Source organism: Oryctolagus cuniculus, chromosome 2, assembly GCF_964237555.1.
Source record: "Oryctolagus cuniculus chromosome 2, mOryCun1.1, whole genome shotgun sequence".
Taxonomy (NCBI): Eukaryota; Metazoa; Chordata; class Mammalia; order Lagomorpha; family Leporidae; genus Oryctolagus; species Oryctolagus cuniculus.
The window spans coordinates 82751715-82768865 of record NC_091433.1 but is presented as its reverse complement, the minus strand read 5'-3'; the positions used below and the strand labels follow the sequence as shown (position 1 = coordinate 82768865).

Sequence of the window (17151 nt, the reverse complement as noted above, 5' to 3'; positions counted from 1 at the left end):
CCTCCAATCCTTTATCCACTCCTGGTGCTAAAGTCCTGTATCACAAATCTTCGGTGTACCGTCACACAAATAGGCAAAGCTTTCCAACGGATGTCATTAGGAAAGGTCTTCAATGAGTAGTTCAAGGAGAAAAATAAGGGAGGGAGCCTCCCCCAACCCAAGACTAGGCTGTGGGGCCTGGTTCGGTTCCTGCAAAGCCCTGGCCTTCTATGGCATCTCTGCCCTGAGAGGGGAAAGCGGGAGGAGGAAGGTTTACTTGGTTTTGCAGTAGGCCACCACACACATGATGCCGACCACCAGCAGGGCGATGCAGATGCCAGTTATGGTCAGCACCCTCTTCTGGTAGAGCTCTTCTGCTTCTGGAAAGGGATGAAAGCAGATGTCACCAAAGGTCACCTACACTTGCCAGGACGCACTACAACCCGACAGTTGCATGCTGCACGACACTGTCCATGTTCACAAGAAAATAAACACATGGCAATTCTTTACGCTTACACACATTTCTAAGGTACAACATGCTCTGTACTACACTTTGATCATCCATAACACAGCCAGTTGAGGCCACTTACAATAAAAATACTCTAAAATTACTCTACTTTTAAGCAATAGATATATAAAAATATGTGCTACCAAACTGGCAAGACATAAACATTAATAATAAAATAACTATTGGGTTAAAATGCTGTAGGTTTTTTTTTTAAAGAAATCTCTTGCAAAGAAAATAAAAATCTCTTGCAAAGACAACAAGAATGCACACCAATGAAAAGAGCTGGAATTGGCCCTGTGAGACCCTCCTCCCTCACCCCCTTGTCTCTCACTTCTTTGTAGCTCCCACATATTTTATATCAGCATTTGCTATCCAGTGGTCTTTACAAGAGTCATTTCTAACTTAAACAAAAATTAAATTCAAAGACATTTGCAAACATGAACTTGGCTTGTAGTTAGCAAGTCAATTGACTCAGGATACCTGTTTTCGCAGTAAAACAGGTGAAACATAAGAAGCAACACAATACAGAGCAGTGGGGCACTGTATCATAGAAGGCCCAATGCAATAGGCAGGGGAGTCCTTGGGAGGACAATTCTTATTACTTTACCAACTGTACTCAGAGAACTAATTTACTTGTATGAAGAAGTCATTCGCACAAATGACGTACAATTTGGAAGAGACTGCACATTCCTGCATTGGCAAATTAGCTAATGTACACTATACCAAGGAAGTGTGATGCTTAAGATACTACTGTACTGTTACTGCAATCAATCTCTAATTCATGGAAATTTTTCTATTTGTAAGTCAGTTTCTTTGGGAGATAACTTGATTACATTAAGGTAGGTCAAGTTCTTAAAAAGATTTGCTGACTTAATGAGGACCCTGATCCCTTAGGATCCGAACTTCCAATGATCTGGTTATTTTTATTGGAAGGTCTTCACAAGTTCACTCAGAAAGAGAACTCAGGCATGACAAAATAAATAAACTGTTTACTTGCCACTGAGATTAATAAGCTGGTCTAGAACTAGGACTATTGTATAAATGGAGCTGTCTCGTCTGGGTATCAACAAGGAACCCCCAAAGAACATTGAGAGAGGACAACTCCCAGAAACTTTTCTTGAAATGAAAAAGTGGACTATAATTTTTATGATACAGTGGACTTTATCATTAAAAACAAAATGTTTCCTACAAGCCGAGTCCATGATAATCAAATTCCAGTTAACAGGTCAAGAACATTGTCAAATCAAATTAATAGAGTACTGATTATTAACAGGAGGAGAAGGAAAAAAGAAGTCAGTAGGTAAAAGACCAGAATATTGCATAGATTATACAAAAACAAACCAAAGGGTTCGAAGTGGAAAGGAAAAACAAACCAAGAGAACAGACAGACTGACAGAATGACAGAGAGAGCGAGGAAGTGAAGTGCAAGGGAAAACAAGGTTAAAGATTAGGAGCCATCTGAGGTCCCTGGCACAGCATGCCTGATACTAAGGGAGGAAAAATAAATAACTCAAAGAAAACCAGAAGGAGGAAATGCTGGGGTGGGAAGAAGAGGTGGATGCAGAGTTGGAAGGGTTATCCCATACAGCATAACGCCTAACCTGGGCTAGCGGTTGTGTGGAAGCCACAATTAGAAAGCAAAGCAGCTGGTGCATTGGACCAGAAGACACAGAGCTGGTGTCGCGGTGTTTTGCGCCGCAGAAGTCAAACGAGGACATGGAGTGTAAGTGCTGACATGTTAATTGCTCGTGTCTGCTGCCTCCCCGCCCCCAGAGCCACAGGACAGAGATCTCATTCTGAACAGGTGTTACCTGAGAGCTGATGCCACTGCAGCCGCCCTTCTTGCCCTTGGCATCCCCATCAGTCTTTAGCATACATGTCTAAGGAGCAGAGGTCTCACCCAACCCCTCCCGCCCACCGCTGCCCTCCTCCGCGGGAATGGGGAAGCCCAGCATTGTCCTTTTCTGCAATGAGCTGTCAAAGAGTGTGCATATGGTTGCCAACAAATTGGAGGTCCTACTTTACTCTGCGCTCTTCTGCTGACTCTACTTCTTGTCCTACAGGAATGGCAAGGTCTTAGCCACACTTTTTCCCTGACACCCTAACATTCTATCGTTAGAGAAAGCAGGGACACTGCTTCTGTGAGTTTCAAAAATGGGGACATATGCATGGGCCAAATTGAGGAAAACGAAGTTATGTAGTCTCAGGGAGTCTGCCGACAAGATTTCTTCTAGTGGTTGTTAATGATAAAGACTAGATTCAGCTGGATTCATGAACAAATGGTATATAGTGACTTGCCCATGCTTGTTATATAGGCAGACACATGGTTTTCCGTAAAACGATTATTTCATGGAAATAAAAAGATAGTTCAATAAAGGTCAAAGGGTAATGTGAAAAAATTAAAATGAACCAAAGACAAGGCCCACAGAATACAGATGAGGGGTTAAATCTCTGTATCTGCATCAGCATTTACTAAATACACTGCAAGTTTCTCATCTAAATTTCCATTTGACTTTTTCATGGTTGTGCTAGAGCAGCCACACCCGTCCCCATATGAATGTGTGAAAGGACAAATACGGGGAGTCTTCATAAAGTTCGTGGAAAATGCATGTTATGAAGAAACCTATGCATGGAGTTCAAAATATTTGGCGTCAAAAATGAACCCTTTTAATTCCATTTTTCATGAACTTTTTGAAGTACCCTCATACTTGATAAACGATACAAGCAATGGGTTCCTTTAGCTCTTTTCCCCTTTAATATTACCTTTTTCCTTGTGTGAATGGGTCCATAGGACAGGCACAAATCAGAGACAGTGCTAACAGCAGGAATGAGTCAGTCCCATCTGTGAGTCTGTCTCTAGAGGGGAGATGTCTCTGATATGTTAGTCTAAGGTCTGTTTGGTGCATTACATGAATCAGATCAAGCCCCTTTCTCAGCCTCAGCTGGCCAGGCCAAGAGACAAGGCCCTCGCCTTTCTCACTTTTTTTAAGGATGTTTAAGGTCTGATTTTCTTAAGGATGCAGTGAAGTAGTTTAATACACAGGCCAGCCTGGAGCCACAGAGCCCCTGGAAAGTGTGCCTTTGTCTTCACTGATCCTTAGAAGACTTTACTGATACCTGAACTATCTTATTTAACTTTTTCAGGAACAGAAATACTAAATTCTATAGTCAGACCCTTAAGCTACAAAGCAAGGAATATGCTGTTGACGATAAAAGAGAGGGATGGTAGATATCTTTCCTCCCTTCAGGAAAGGCCAGTAAACCTTTTCAGAAGTGGGATTACTTTTCATCCTGAGGCAAGAAAACCCAACGGTGATGTTGGTCTCCCTATTGAGCTCCCACTCTGACAAGATATTCTGAGATGCACAACGCCCCACCCACAGAAACTTGGGGATTTTCTCATCAAATGAAGAGTTTTCTCCTGGAATTATTTTTCTTTTTGCTGGGGGAAGGAAGCGTAGGCAGTTCATTGAGCTTCCATCCCAAGCATGCAGCTGCCTCATTTCCCATGAACTATGGAAAGTCCACTAGGGGTAGAGCATGCTGTCATGGCCAAGAGAAGGCAGCAGCGGTCAGGTGCCCAGGCTGCATGTCGCCCCTGCAGCCAGCAGGGTGGGGAGCAGGTGCATTTCTGCCCCGTGAGCCCACCTCAGGGCTGCAGGCAGCATTCAGCTCAGGCTGGTGGGGCGCCGGGGTCACTGGGAAGATAGCACAGATGGCCGCTCCTCCCGACTCCAGCCTTTTCTCCCCACTGTTGAGGGGGAAGGTCTTCGGGAGATGTGTGCCTGGATTTCATGTGCTCTCGGGAGATTTTGTTTTCATGGTTACAGTGTGAATATTTCTATTGGATGACCTGTCTGGATAATCCTAGTTACTCAAATGTAATTCCATTAGCTCCTCAATTTCCAGCTAACATAGCACAAAGCTTCTTTCTTTCCGTTTGCCTATTTCTCTGCTCATGAGATAATGAGGTTGACTAGAGTCAGACTTGAATATCTGCAGCATTTCTGAGTACTTCAAGTCTGCACATCTAATATTGCAGTTGAAAGGCTTTCTAGGTTACTAAACAGATAATTTTTATATTCGATGTCAAACTCCTATCCAAGATGTGGCATGTTTTTTAAGGGATGCATCTTTACAGTTTCTTTTGTTCTAAGTCCCCTGCTTTGGTTTCCCCTGTAGCCTTATGGACCACACTCCAACTTACCCTGGCTTGAAATAACAGCATAGACAGATCCAATCAAACAAAGTGGGCTGTATGTCAACTTGCAGCAGGTGAGGTGATTTGGAACTCTAGAAGCTTGGGAATCTCACACCTGCTGCACTCAGTGCCATTTTGGTAGACTAATCATAGATTGAGAGCAGAGAAATCATTGTTATAGCTGTATGATCCCTTCTAAAGAAAAAGGAAATTAGTTAGGAACTGAAAAGTAAGAGTAGGAAGGGAAAAAGATTTCAGCTCTTAGGCTCTAAAATCTGCAGGCTAAAAGGAATGATGATTGGTCCATACCCATAAATTCAATCCCAAGATGCTCTGCCAATGCAGAAAGTTGACAAAAAAAGAAAGGGAAAAAGTTTCAGAAAAGAGCAATACACCGCACTCCAAAACACATTACACATGACTATTACAGCTCTCTGTGCGTGCACACTGAACAGGACAAATGGTGGCTGGTTAATGAAGCAGTGCTCAGGTACGCCCCCCCGAGTCCACATAGGGAACTTTTTAGAAGACGTGCAAATAATAGCACATTGTGTCTTTATTAACCCTTAAAAGATGTTACTGAGGGAGAAGTTATACAGCTAGACAGTCCTCTACATTACCTCATTGTTCAGCAACAGAAATACTTTTATAATCATTGAAGTTATATGATATTATTCCACTTTTTTTTTTTTTTTTTAAGGCGGAAGAGGGTTTATTCCACCCTACTCTCTGCCCAAACCATACAGTGGCAGAGCCGGGAAGAGAAGCCAAGTGCATACTAATTGGGTCTGAAAAACTTATCACAATGGACTTATTTCCTGTTTTTTTTTTTTTTTTTTTTTTTTTGTTATTTGTCTGTCTTTAGCTTTATCTTATTTAGCTTTATTTCCTTCTCTGAATTTTCACTTTCTGCACCACTTAGATTAACATATTTCATTCATAGAAACCAAGTGTTTTCATATTCTTTTGTGTGGTATTGCAGAACTCTATGCCTCATTTAAAAATTTTTTTTATATAAGCGTGTTGAGCTGTGAGGGGGAGACATAGCTCCCTTGAGTACCAAGAGAGCCATCTCTACACAGTGCTGAGTCCATGGGTGCAGGAACTGAAAGCACCTCAGGGCTGCCCAGGAATGGGGACTGAAGGCTTGAGCCCTTAACCTAGCACTTGACTCTGGAGCCCCAAGACCGCAGGGACTCGAACTTATCCAGGCTCACATGAGGTAATGAGGCAAGGGAGAAATTCTCCAAAAAGAATAACACTTAACACTCTTGCAGCAAAAACTGATAATCAAGGCTGGTCATGTGGAAGACTAGCACTTTTTCCTTGTGTGTGTGCTTGTGGTGGAGAGGCAGGTGAGAAGAAGCGGCAGAATATAAACGGAAGTCTATATTTTATTCTCTGAATCACTGACTTGAAAGATATCAGGGCGCTCTGATAATATGACAAAGCATCTCTTAAGTTTGAAAAATGCAGTGGAGGGGTGTTACTCTTACAAAAACATCAGATAGAGCACGGAGAAACTACTTCATGTAGCCAGGGGAAAATAGGAGGTAAGCGTGTCGGAGTCCTCCTGGTCTCAGGTCCTGCCTCTGTCAGTTACCTTTTAGTGCCTTTGGACAAATTACTGTCTCATTGACAAAACGCATATACTAACATACGCCTCACTGGGCACTCTGGGACAAAAGACACATGAAATATTTTGGCCACCAGCTGAAGGGGTTATCAGCTCAGGAAACACACCTCAGGATACGAACCATGGGCCATCTACTGCATGCAGGTTCGCTGTAGACTAATTTCATGGACAGCAAAACTCTAAAACTTCCTGGGATATTTCCAAGAAAGCTTACTACCCTTAAGGAAATCATGTGTCCCAGGTTAAAATAATAATAATTAATAATAAATCAAAATAATGCATCAAGTAATAATGATAACGGAGGCACTACCTATACTTATAATAGTTTCCTCTGCCTTGGGTCCAGGGTACTCACATAAATAACATAAATTTTTCATAAATTAAAAATAGGGGATTTAGGGTAAATGTGTTTGCAAAATGTGTACAGCAAAATAATTTATTCAAATCCAAATGAATTTCTCTTGCCTCTGTGCAATACTCAATTTGTCAAATTGGCATTTTTCCCCATTTGCTTTCTTTATATAAACCGTGGAACATCAAAGTGAAGAAAAGAATCATTTTTCCAAGGAAGCTGGACAATAAATTTCCTTACTCATCTCCATAACGATGTGACCCAATTTTTCTCTCTAGAATCCCATCCATTTCTTGCCTTTTCCTCCTACCAGTCAGTAATAATTTAAGGGTTAAAATCAAGACATATTTATGAATCCCCTTCCAGAGAATCATTATTCCATGCCTACATGAACACTGCTAATGATCTATATTAGTTGCATAGAAAGCTTAGTTAAGTCTTCAATAAAATTAGTAGCATGCCCATGCATACATATTACTGAATTTACAGTTTTATAGGTAAGTCTGTGAGCCTAACTATAATTTCATTTCATGGGAAGTCATTCATATCAGGCAGCTCCAATTTTAAATAATTCAAGGGGAAATTGGTACTTAAATCTGGAATCTCTTCTGGCCATAAGCCCTAACAAGGAAACAAGCAGGGGAAACATGCATCACTCATACTAGACCTGGATCAAATTCTGCTCTAATTCGTTGTTACCATTAGGTAGCTACGGTTCTTTCATCCTGAGTCAAAACACTGGAATATGCAAACACTTTCTGTTCTATGAAGAGGTTCTTACTTTCTGTCTGTTCTATTTAATCATATGTTGGCTTAGGATCACACGCTTCCTATTGAATTTCTGCCTAGCCATTACAATTTTCAAATTAAATTAATAATTCAAAAACACAAAGGTTACTGTAAACAATTCACTTTCCTTTCCTACATGTGATTTCCTGCTGTGCCCTAAGCAATATAAAAATTAATTTAAATTTAAGTCTTTAGAAACTATTAAATATTGACTCACTAATCCTTTGCCTTAGGATTTATAATTGTTTGAAGAAAAGTGATTAACCTATAGGTTAATTTAAATTTTCAATTGCATTAGAGAAAAATAACATAACTTGTTTTTGCCAGAATCATACATCTATGCAATTATGGTTTCTGTTACAATTTGAAGACATTCAGGATTTTACTCTTTTAACATTTTGGGCCTTTTTATGCAAAGTACAATAAAGTTTTATAGTCTTGACATTTTGCATCTTTGAGATTTCTAAAGGAGTTCTGCTAATGCAGATCCTAAACAGGATCGATTTAGTGTCTGACCTTTAATTTTAGACTTACCTTTATAAACGCAGATTTTATTTCCACATAAACCAATCCGTATTGCCACTGAGCCCTTTGAAATGTGATGGAAGACTTTCTCCTTACTCCCCAGTTTTCATGTGCACATGAGCACTCTCACAAACACACACACTGTAAAGCCATTCACACTCAGTTTGAATTTATGATCACTTTTCATTAAGTGGAGTATGTCTTGATTCTACTGTTAGCAAGGTACACATGTTTGATAAATACATGACTCAGCATGTTTTTAAAGCATTTCGAAATCCATGCAAATGACTGATATGCTAGTAACTTAAGATTCAAAATGACTTTTCAGGATATCTGCTAAGTTTATTCATCTTGACAATGCGCTCCAAAGCTCTAAAATTGTACTTTTTTATAATATTCATTAATGAGTTATTCAGTCATAAGTTCCTATTATATATTAGTTTGTGTATGACACACACACTCCCCGCTACCTCTGACCATTGACATTATAGATGCTTTTTCTTTTTTCTTCCATTAAGTCTATAAATCAATTATTGATTGTCACTACACACACACACACACACACACACTGTATACCACATACGGATGGACACAGTTCTTTCAACAAGGAATTCTGTGTCAGCAGAGGTCAAATTTGAAGCTGACTAAGCTTGACAGTATTTTCCTAGAAAGCACTATAAATATGTTATCTTTAAAGGCAATTGGCCGCCTTATCAAATATACATTTGCTGCTTTCTTTCATATTTTAAATCAGTTTTCATAAATCAATAAATGCCTGAGAGGACATTCTGATCAGAATCAATGTGTTATCATTTTTTAAAAAAGGACTACATTCTTTTAGAATGACACTCTCCAACTGAAAATGTGGTTTGGTAAGCTTTAAGTGTTTCTCTTTGAACCTGGGGACTATCTTTTCCCTTAAAATTTATGTCTAAAAAATTTAAATTGACTATTGTAGCAACATTCTCTATCCTCTTTTCAGCCTTCATGGCTACTTGAATAGTATGTTCTTAGAGAAGCAAAATGTTATTTTCCTACCTTCTCTGTAGGGATTTTTCAGAAATCAAAATTGAGAATATCAGACATAGAGGTTAGAAAACTGGGGCTGACATTGTGGCATAGAGGGTTGAGCCACTGCCTGAGACGCCAGCATCCCAAATAGGCACTGGTTCATGTTCTGATTGCCCCACTTCCAATCCAGCACTCTGCTAATGGCCTTGGAAAGCAGCAGAGCATGACCCAAGGGCTGGCCCCTGCCACCCACATGAGAGACCCAGGTGAAGCTCCTGGCTCCCAGCTTCAGCCTCCAGGCCGTTGCAGTCATCTGGGGACTGAACAAGTGGATAGAAGATTGATCTCTCTCTCTCTCTCTCTCTCTAACTCTGCCCTTCAAGTAAATAAATACATCTTTTTAAAAAAAGAAAGGAAAACTAACTGAGCGAGACCACACTGGAAAGCACTTTCTGATTGGAAACTACTGGTCTTCCAGATATGACGCACCAATGGTGAAAGTCACTACAGATTTTGTTCCTAAGTGTGCTTCCTATCAATCTTTCTGAAATCAAGTTCAATACGAATGCTAATTTCTTGGATGTTCTCCAAAAGTGTCACTGAAAGCTTTCCAAATGATTTATTTAAGGAGTCCCATTGTGGACATCAGGTACAGTGGTTATCTTCTCATGTTATCTTATGAAAGTCTGTTGTCAGACCTAACTGCACTAGCATTCTTCATTTTCAATGAGCTCTCTACAGTGCACCAACACTGCCTTCAGTGCATAGTGAAGCTTTATGTAACACCAAGAACTTCAGAACTGACATGTTCAGCACTTTCATTACATTGTAAAATATTATTTTATTGTATTTATGTAATCGTAAGGATTTGCTAAACATATGTTATTTGAATACAAACACACATTTCTAAAAATAATGTCTCTTATGTGTTGAACACAATTCTATTTTTCCCTTCTATTTTGACTTTCTATCCTACATGCTTTAAAAAGTTGACTTATATACAGCTATCGAGAGAACAATTCTGCCTGCTAAATGCATATTATTTAAAAATTTGTGAATAAAGTGAAGACTGTATTTGAAAATTTAGAAGTGGCAATTTATCGATTTTTTAAACAGAAAACAATCTATGACAGAATCTTTGGCATGCTGGCTACCACCTCACTAAATATATGATTGTTTTATGGATCTCATCTCCCTACAATGCATTACAGAATTTATTCTGATGACTTCCACAACAGTTAACATGAGTTAATAGAACCTTACTCTTTGTGTGCACCACAGCAAGGGTAATTCTCTGATTCTTTTAGGTTCCAACAAATGGCCAGCCTGCATCACTGTTTTCTTATGTGAATTTAAACTGCAATGAGCTATGTGAAATAGTTTTTAGGGTTAGCAATTGACAATGTAATCAGAGGTTGACAAATTCATCCAAGTGCCTGTTGTTGTAAAAATAGATTTGATGGAATACAGCCATGCACATCAGCTGATACACTGCCCACGGCTGCTTTCATGCTACTATGGTACAGCTGAATGGCTGACAGAGAGGGTATCACAGTAAACCCTGAAATATTTGCTACCTGAATCAATGTGCCAACTCTTGATCTAAATGGATACCTACATGGAACACACTTTACATACAATGTTTTGAATGTTCCAGAGTCAAAAGCTATAATTCCAGTTCACAAAAAGACAAATACAGACTTATTTATCTGAGCAATTACATACAATGTGAACTGGATCTCTTAGTAAAGATGTTCAAAGCTTCACAAATCGCGGATACCCTTCAGGATTTCCAAGTTCTGCATATAAAAATGGATATTTGAGAATTGAACTCTTATCTTTTAAACTAATAAATATTTTTAAAATAACTATTTTCTCCTACAAGTACCTTTGAAACTAACATGAATAAATGCTTCCAGAAGTCAATGTTAACATAAAGAAATGACTGTTTATACTAGTCCTTAATTGCTCGTTTTCCAGGCAATGTAAATTGAAGCAAGGACATCTCATTTGCTGTGAAATGTTTGTTTTTAATTTTCCTGATCCGTGCTTTTTATATAGCTAAACCCAAACTGTTTACTTAATGAAGAGAAACATCTGAACTCTTTTCATTATGTTTATTTGTTATAAATAACACATTCTGAACAAAACGTAACTTACCATCACTTCAACAGCATATTAGTTACAGCTTAGCGACATCCTTCTCGGGATGCCTTTGTGTGTATAAAGAAGATGGACTGTTCAGTGGAATGATTTTATTTTATCAATAACAGTGAGACTTTTACACACCTTTATTATCATTTCACTGCTCATGTAGACTATCATTTCATATCATATGATGCCATAGCAACTTCAGAAACATTTGGAGCCTCTCACACCTATTAGTATCTTAGAGCCAACTAGTCACGAATAGAGGAGGTGATACAATCGCGTTTGTTAATGTTCTCATGCGACAGGCAGAGGCAGTCAATATTAGACCTGGGCAAACATCTAGCTCTAGGTGGAATCTGAGGGGAGATGCAGCGACAAGGAAGCAGCACCGACTGAGCATGCTCCTATTCAGGCAGAGACAGAAAGGGAGTGGACGTACTGTAGAAGCTGGCCATTACGTAGTTTTGGCAGCGATCACCAGTAAACTCATTTGGGCACCTGAGAGAAGAAACAAAAAACAATGGTAGAAAAAACAGAGAAAAAGAGAAGAGGTGAATATATGCTAGAAAGAAGCTCCTTCAGTGTCATTTGACTGAACTTGGTGAGTTCACCCTCAGGAACTGAGTCTTCTTCCTAATCATGGCTTTCAGTCTCTGGCATTTCCCCAAAATGGTTAAAAAAAAAAAAAAAAGAAAAAAATTTAGACGAAATGTAGTTCTTGGGTTGGTAGAATAGAAAGTTCCCAGCATTTTAAGTGACTGCTTTCGTTCTTGAGAGCTTTAGTCAAAAATGTGGGAAGAAAATGCCTTTTTGGTTGGCTTGCCTGCCTTGGTTGAGAGCATCCTGGGGCCAGAAGCCATTCTTTTAATTGTTATCACTTTGTGATCCGTGTTGTTAACCAGATCGATATTGAATGGATTTATGCCCTGAGTGATTAAACCATAATTAGAACAAAAGGAATCAGTTGCGACTGAGGTGTCAAAGCACCAAGTTGGCAGTGATTGTTGCTGTAGTTTGGGGGAGAAAGCAAATTTCAGATTATTTTAACATACTTTCTTGGTTTTGGACTTTCATGGGCACATTCTCAGTACATCTTGCTCCAGTGAATCCAGGTTGGCACCTAAAGGGCAAAAATGTGATAAGCAATAGAATGCTAAAGACACTGAACTTTCAGACTGGCAATTTTCCTCCTATGGAATATGAAGAGTCCTAAAAATGAGCTGGTACTGAACAACATAAAGAAAAGACAAGACAAAACACTTAGAAAACCATGTCCCATGAAAACGCTCAGTGACATATTTTTGCTGTTGTTGTTTGCTTCAGTCTTCAAAAAGATTAGCTAGAATTTAACTACAGTGAGGTTTAAAGTTGAAGCTGGGTGACGAGGCATGGGTAGCTGTCATTTTCCCTTTGACACTAAGCATTGATTCTTACCACGTTGAAACACTGGAGTTGAGAATGGCTTGTGTGGTTCCATTCATATCTTTCATATCTTTTACTATTAAGTGATCCTGGGCTTTTTCTTTTCTATACAATGAATTTTGTATTTGTGTCATAGGTATTTTATAAGTTGACGCTACATTGCTAAACAATAGAAGCCAAGGACTTTTGTGCTCTAGTCATTATTGACAAGAAAAATGACATTCCTTTTTTTTAAAAGACACTACAAATAAAGTCTCATTTTTAATGCTGAAATACATACAGTAGAAGATTTCTCTTACTGCAAAATCACTAATCCAATCTTCCCAAATCAAAGACTTTAAATTAAAAAACCACTCCTCTACCAAAGTACTTAATAGATTTCACACTGCATTTAAGGTAAAATCCATACTGAAATTATAAAAAATTTACCTTTTATTCACTTATACCTATCAAGCTTCTAGAATCTTGATATCCTATTCTTTGTAAGGTTATGCAATGAGGCTGTGATTAAATATGAAAGTCCTTTAAAATTGCTCCATTTGTTGCTTAGGAACTAAGCATTTTGGTCTTGATTAATTTTATCCAGTAGCATGCTGTAATAAATAAGGTCACCAAAATGATCTAAGAAGCAAGTGATACAGAAAAAAAAAATCTTTATTTGAATGTTCAACACCTATAGCCATATTTGTTATTAATCGCTCATCTGCACAATAGCTATCATGCGAAGCACCTTAACAATTCTGCTCTGATAGCACCTTCATACCTACTGATTTTATAAAACTCTTCTGCAGATTAAATAAGTACTTTTGGACATCAGAGAGATGCAAATAAAACGATTCACTTTTGCTAATACAGGGATGATTTCTCTTTATTTCCCTTCAAACCAAACTAAATGCCAAAAATGTTACCAAGTAATTTGGTACATGTAATTTTCCTACTTCATGAAGAATGGCTACAAAATCAAAGACCAGCAGTTCCAGACTTTGGGCTGCATGAGTACTTGTTAAACACAGATGACGAACAACAATACCAGTCAGCTTAAAGATAAACATCTTGAACTGAAAGAATGCTTTTGAACTCTTCAAGACACTTTCAAGAGGGGCAAGCCAGTTAAGACACCAGTTAAGATGCTGGCATGCCGTACTGGAGTACCTGGGTTTACACCCAGCTCCAGCTTCTGACTCCAGCTTCCTGCTAATCAGACCCTAGGAGGCAGTGACAATGGCTTAAGAAACTGGACTGCTATGCATGTGGGAGACCTAGATTGAGTTTTTAGCTCCAAGTTTCAGCTGTTGGGGAGAGGATTTGGAGTGAGTCAGTAGATGGAAACTCTTTCTTTCTCTGGTCGTTGCTTCTCAAACAACCGAATAAAAATTAAAAAAAAAACTTTTAGATAAATAAATAGATCATTTTCATTTAGAATATTTTTGTTGTAGGAAAAAAAGAAAGATCTAGTTAGAGAAAATAGTGAATAAGGAACTCACAATTTTTGTTTTGTAAATTTAAAAAAATACACTGAAATAAAATGTTATGAAAAATAATAATAGCTTAAAAGTACTGACTTGAGAGTTTGGATCATTTCTTATAAAAAATATCATTCTACATGCTTCAATAAGAATGTCTTCACAGACATATGCCAAAAATGGAAATTTTTCCATATAATCTATTTTTGTTTTTGACAGGCAGAGTTAGACATGAGAGAGAGACAGAAAGAAAGGTCTTCCTTTGCCATTGGTTCACCCCCGAAATGGCCGCTACTGCTGGCGCACTGCGCCGATCCGAAGCCAGGAGCCAAGTGCTTCTCCTGGTCTCCCATGCAGGTGCAGGGCCCAAGCACTTGGGCCATCCTCCACTGCCTTCCCGGGCCACAGCAGAGAGCTGGACTGGAAGAGGAGCAACCGGGACAGAATCCTGCATCCAGACCAGGACTAGAACCCAGTGTGCCAGCGCTGCAGATGGAGAATTAGCCTAGTGATCTGTGGCGCTGGCCATCATATAATCTATCTTGATAAAATAATTTCTGAAGTAAATGGTGCTTTGATTTGTTTACTTATTTCTGAATCAGGACTATAAACCCATACAGACATATAGTCTATTAAAGCAGGTAATTCCAGAATTAAGGATATATTCTATGAAGATGATTTCATCTTATTTGTTATATTCCTGATAAAAATAAAAATTCTTACATTGATAATAGAGTCATCCATTTCATATAAAGAATATAATGTAAAATATTTGAATAGGCTGGATGTGTGTATGAGAGAGAGAAGAAAACAAAGAGAGAGAGAGAGCATTTAAGGTGAGAAATACCCTTATTTAATATATAAAATACACAAGTAGCTGAGAAATTATGAGTTCCGTAAGAGAAAACTGTCATTTAGGCATCTAATATGCCAGTTTGATGATCAGAGGGCATGTGACATAAATGGGGTCAAAAATCTCACCCAGTCATTTTTCTAATATTTATGAACTTCTAACATGATGTTTTGTAGGAATCTAGAATTATGGGATGGCAGCTTATTCTATTATAAGAGCATATACGATATTTGGTGCACTGATACTAGTACCATTCAAGGTTTGCTGATTCTTTTTGGAATTATCAGCTATATCTGTTTGCCTTCACTTGGGAGAGGAGTTTTCTTAGTGTTACTTATTAGTGTTTAAAACGCTACGATTACTCAAAGTATGGTCCTTGGACCAACATCCTCAAGCATCTCCTTGGAGCTTGTTAACAGAAATGCAGAAACTACTGGATAAGACTCTTCATTTCAACAAGCTCTCCAAGAAAGTTGTACGTACATCAAAGTTCAAGATGTAAGGGACCCTGGACTGAGAATATGGAAGTGGAAGCCCTCTATTCTGGAACCACGGTATCTTGTTGGTTGGACATGGGCAGGTCATTTGGATATACTGGGCCTCGTTTTCCTCAGCAATAAAATGAAGGGATTTAATAGAGTGATTATCAAAGATCTCCTTTAGGCACGGCATTTGGCAAAGAAGTTAAGACACTACTTGGGGCACTTGCATCCCATACTGGACTGCCTAGATCAAGCCTTGGCTTCAATTCTGATTCCAGCTTCCAGCTAAAACATATCTGGTAGGCAACAGGTTACAGCTCAAGTTGTCAGGTCACTGCCGCCACCCACATGGGAGACCTGAAGGGTGTGCCCAGCTCTTGGCTTAAGCCTGACCCAGCTGGACATTGTAGGCATTTGAGGATTAGAGATATCTGTCTGTCTCTGTCTCTGCTTTTCAATTAAGTGAAGTGAAATTTTTTTAAAATCTACTTTACTATGAAAGTTCTAGAACCTGAGGTTCATCCTAACATGAAATCACTGTTAGAAAACCCCAACACCACTTCTTTATAAGATATTACGAGTTAGGGACTAGGAACCCAAGGGCTTCTCAAAATCATCTTTTATAGAATGCATTTTAAGGCATTCATAGAGATAAAACAAATTGCAAATACCCAAGCAATTCAAGTATCAGCATCTGAAGTCATTATGTAACTTTCACAGACATCTAGAGCTGTTGCCAAACCAGACAGCTGGAGGCAGAAACAGGAGAAGGTTCTGCATGAGCAAACTTCTTCCTGCACTGACTGTGTAGAAAAAGCACATGCAAATGAAATGATTTCAATCTATAAAGCCAACAAACATTTTATGGAATGATTTCTAACGGAATAGGGAGATTTTCTGGTTTCTGACACATTTCTATTATTAGCCCTGTAAAATAAGAATATGGTAAACTTAATCTGATTTTCAACAATGTGTTCTGGCATGGGCCTGGGAAAATTCTAAGAATTTTATTTCTTAGAAGAATCTAAAAATTTGCATAATAATCAAGCACCTGTTGCAATTTCAAAAGTATCTATACCATTTATTTAATTAAAAATTTTTAGTATTTACTCTTTTTAAAAATATTTATTTGTTTATTTGAGAGGGGGAACAAAGAGAGGAGAGAAAGAGAGACAGAGTACTTCCATCTGCTGGTTCACTCCCTAAATGTCCACAACAGCCGGGGGACTAGGTCACTTCCAAACCAGGAGCTGATAATGAAATCCAGGTCTCCCATGGGATGGCAGGAACCCAGCTACTTGAGCCATCACTGTTGTGTCCCAGGGTCTGCATTAGCAGGAAGTTGGGGTCAGGAGGAGAGGAAGGTACTGAACTCAGGTACTCCAATGTGGGAAGGTGGGTGTCTTAACTACTAGTCCAAAATGCCCAGTATTCACTCTCAACATGCTAGTCCTTGTTCTATATTTGTTCTTGGGGGGATGAAAAGCCATTGTTTTGTCTGAACCTAGAAAACTCTCTTCCACCCTCCCCTTCCTCCACTTGCACATTTTGGGTGAGGATTCTCTTTTTTACTCTTGCATTGCACCCCATCCTGATCTTTTTCACTGCACTTAACCTGTGTTGATCTGCTTGTGAAGACAGGGATTATGTCCGGATCATTTTATGTCTCTAATGCTTAGCACCATGCCTGGCATACAAAGGCCTCTCACAAAACGTCTGTTAAACTAACTTGAGATCCGACTGTGGTGTCCGATTGTGTCAAGAGAGACCTTCATACAG

General features: G+C 38.9%; 1 protein-coding gene across 15 annotated transcripts in view; it reads right to left on the bottom strand.

The window, feature by feature from the left end:
• Positions 1-17151, bottom strand: part of LOC100008920 (pro-neuregulin-1, membrane-bound isoform) — a 231320-nt gene that overhangs the window by 12974 nt on the left and 201195 nt on the right. For 4 of the 15 annotated variants that reach the window (XM_002709546.5, XM_070068531.1, XM_002709544.5 and 1 more), the window contains 3 exons: positions 11592-11650; positions 4998-5021; positions 257-359 (listed from right to left, as the gene is read on the bottom strand). In XM_002709546.5, coding sequence (XP_002709592.1) covers positions 257-359; positions 4998-5021; positions 11592-11650 — 186 coding nt within the window. Of the gene's footprint in view, positions 1-256; positions 360-4997; positions 5022-11591; positions 11651-12204; positions 12273-17151 lie in introns of all 15 variants that reach the window. The other 11 variants (XM_008252178.4, XM_070068534.1, XM_017339048.3 and 8 more) reach the window with 5 other exon arrangements.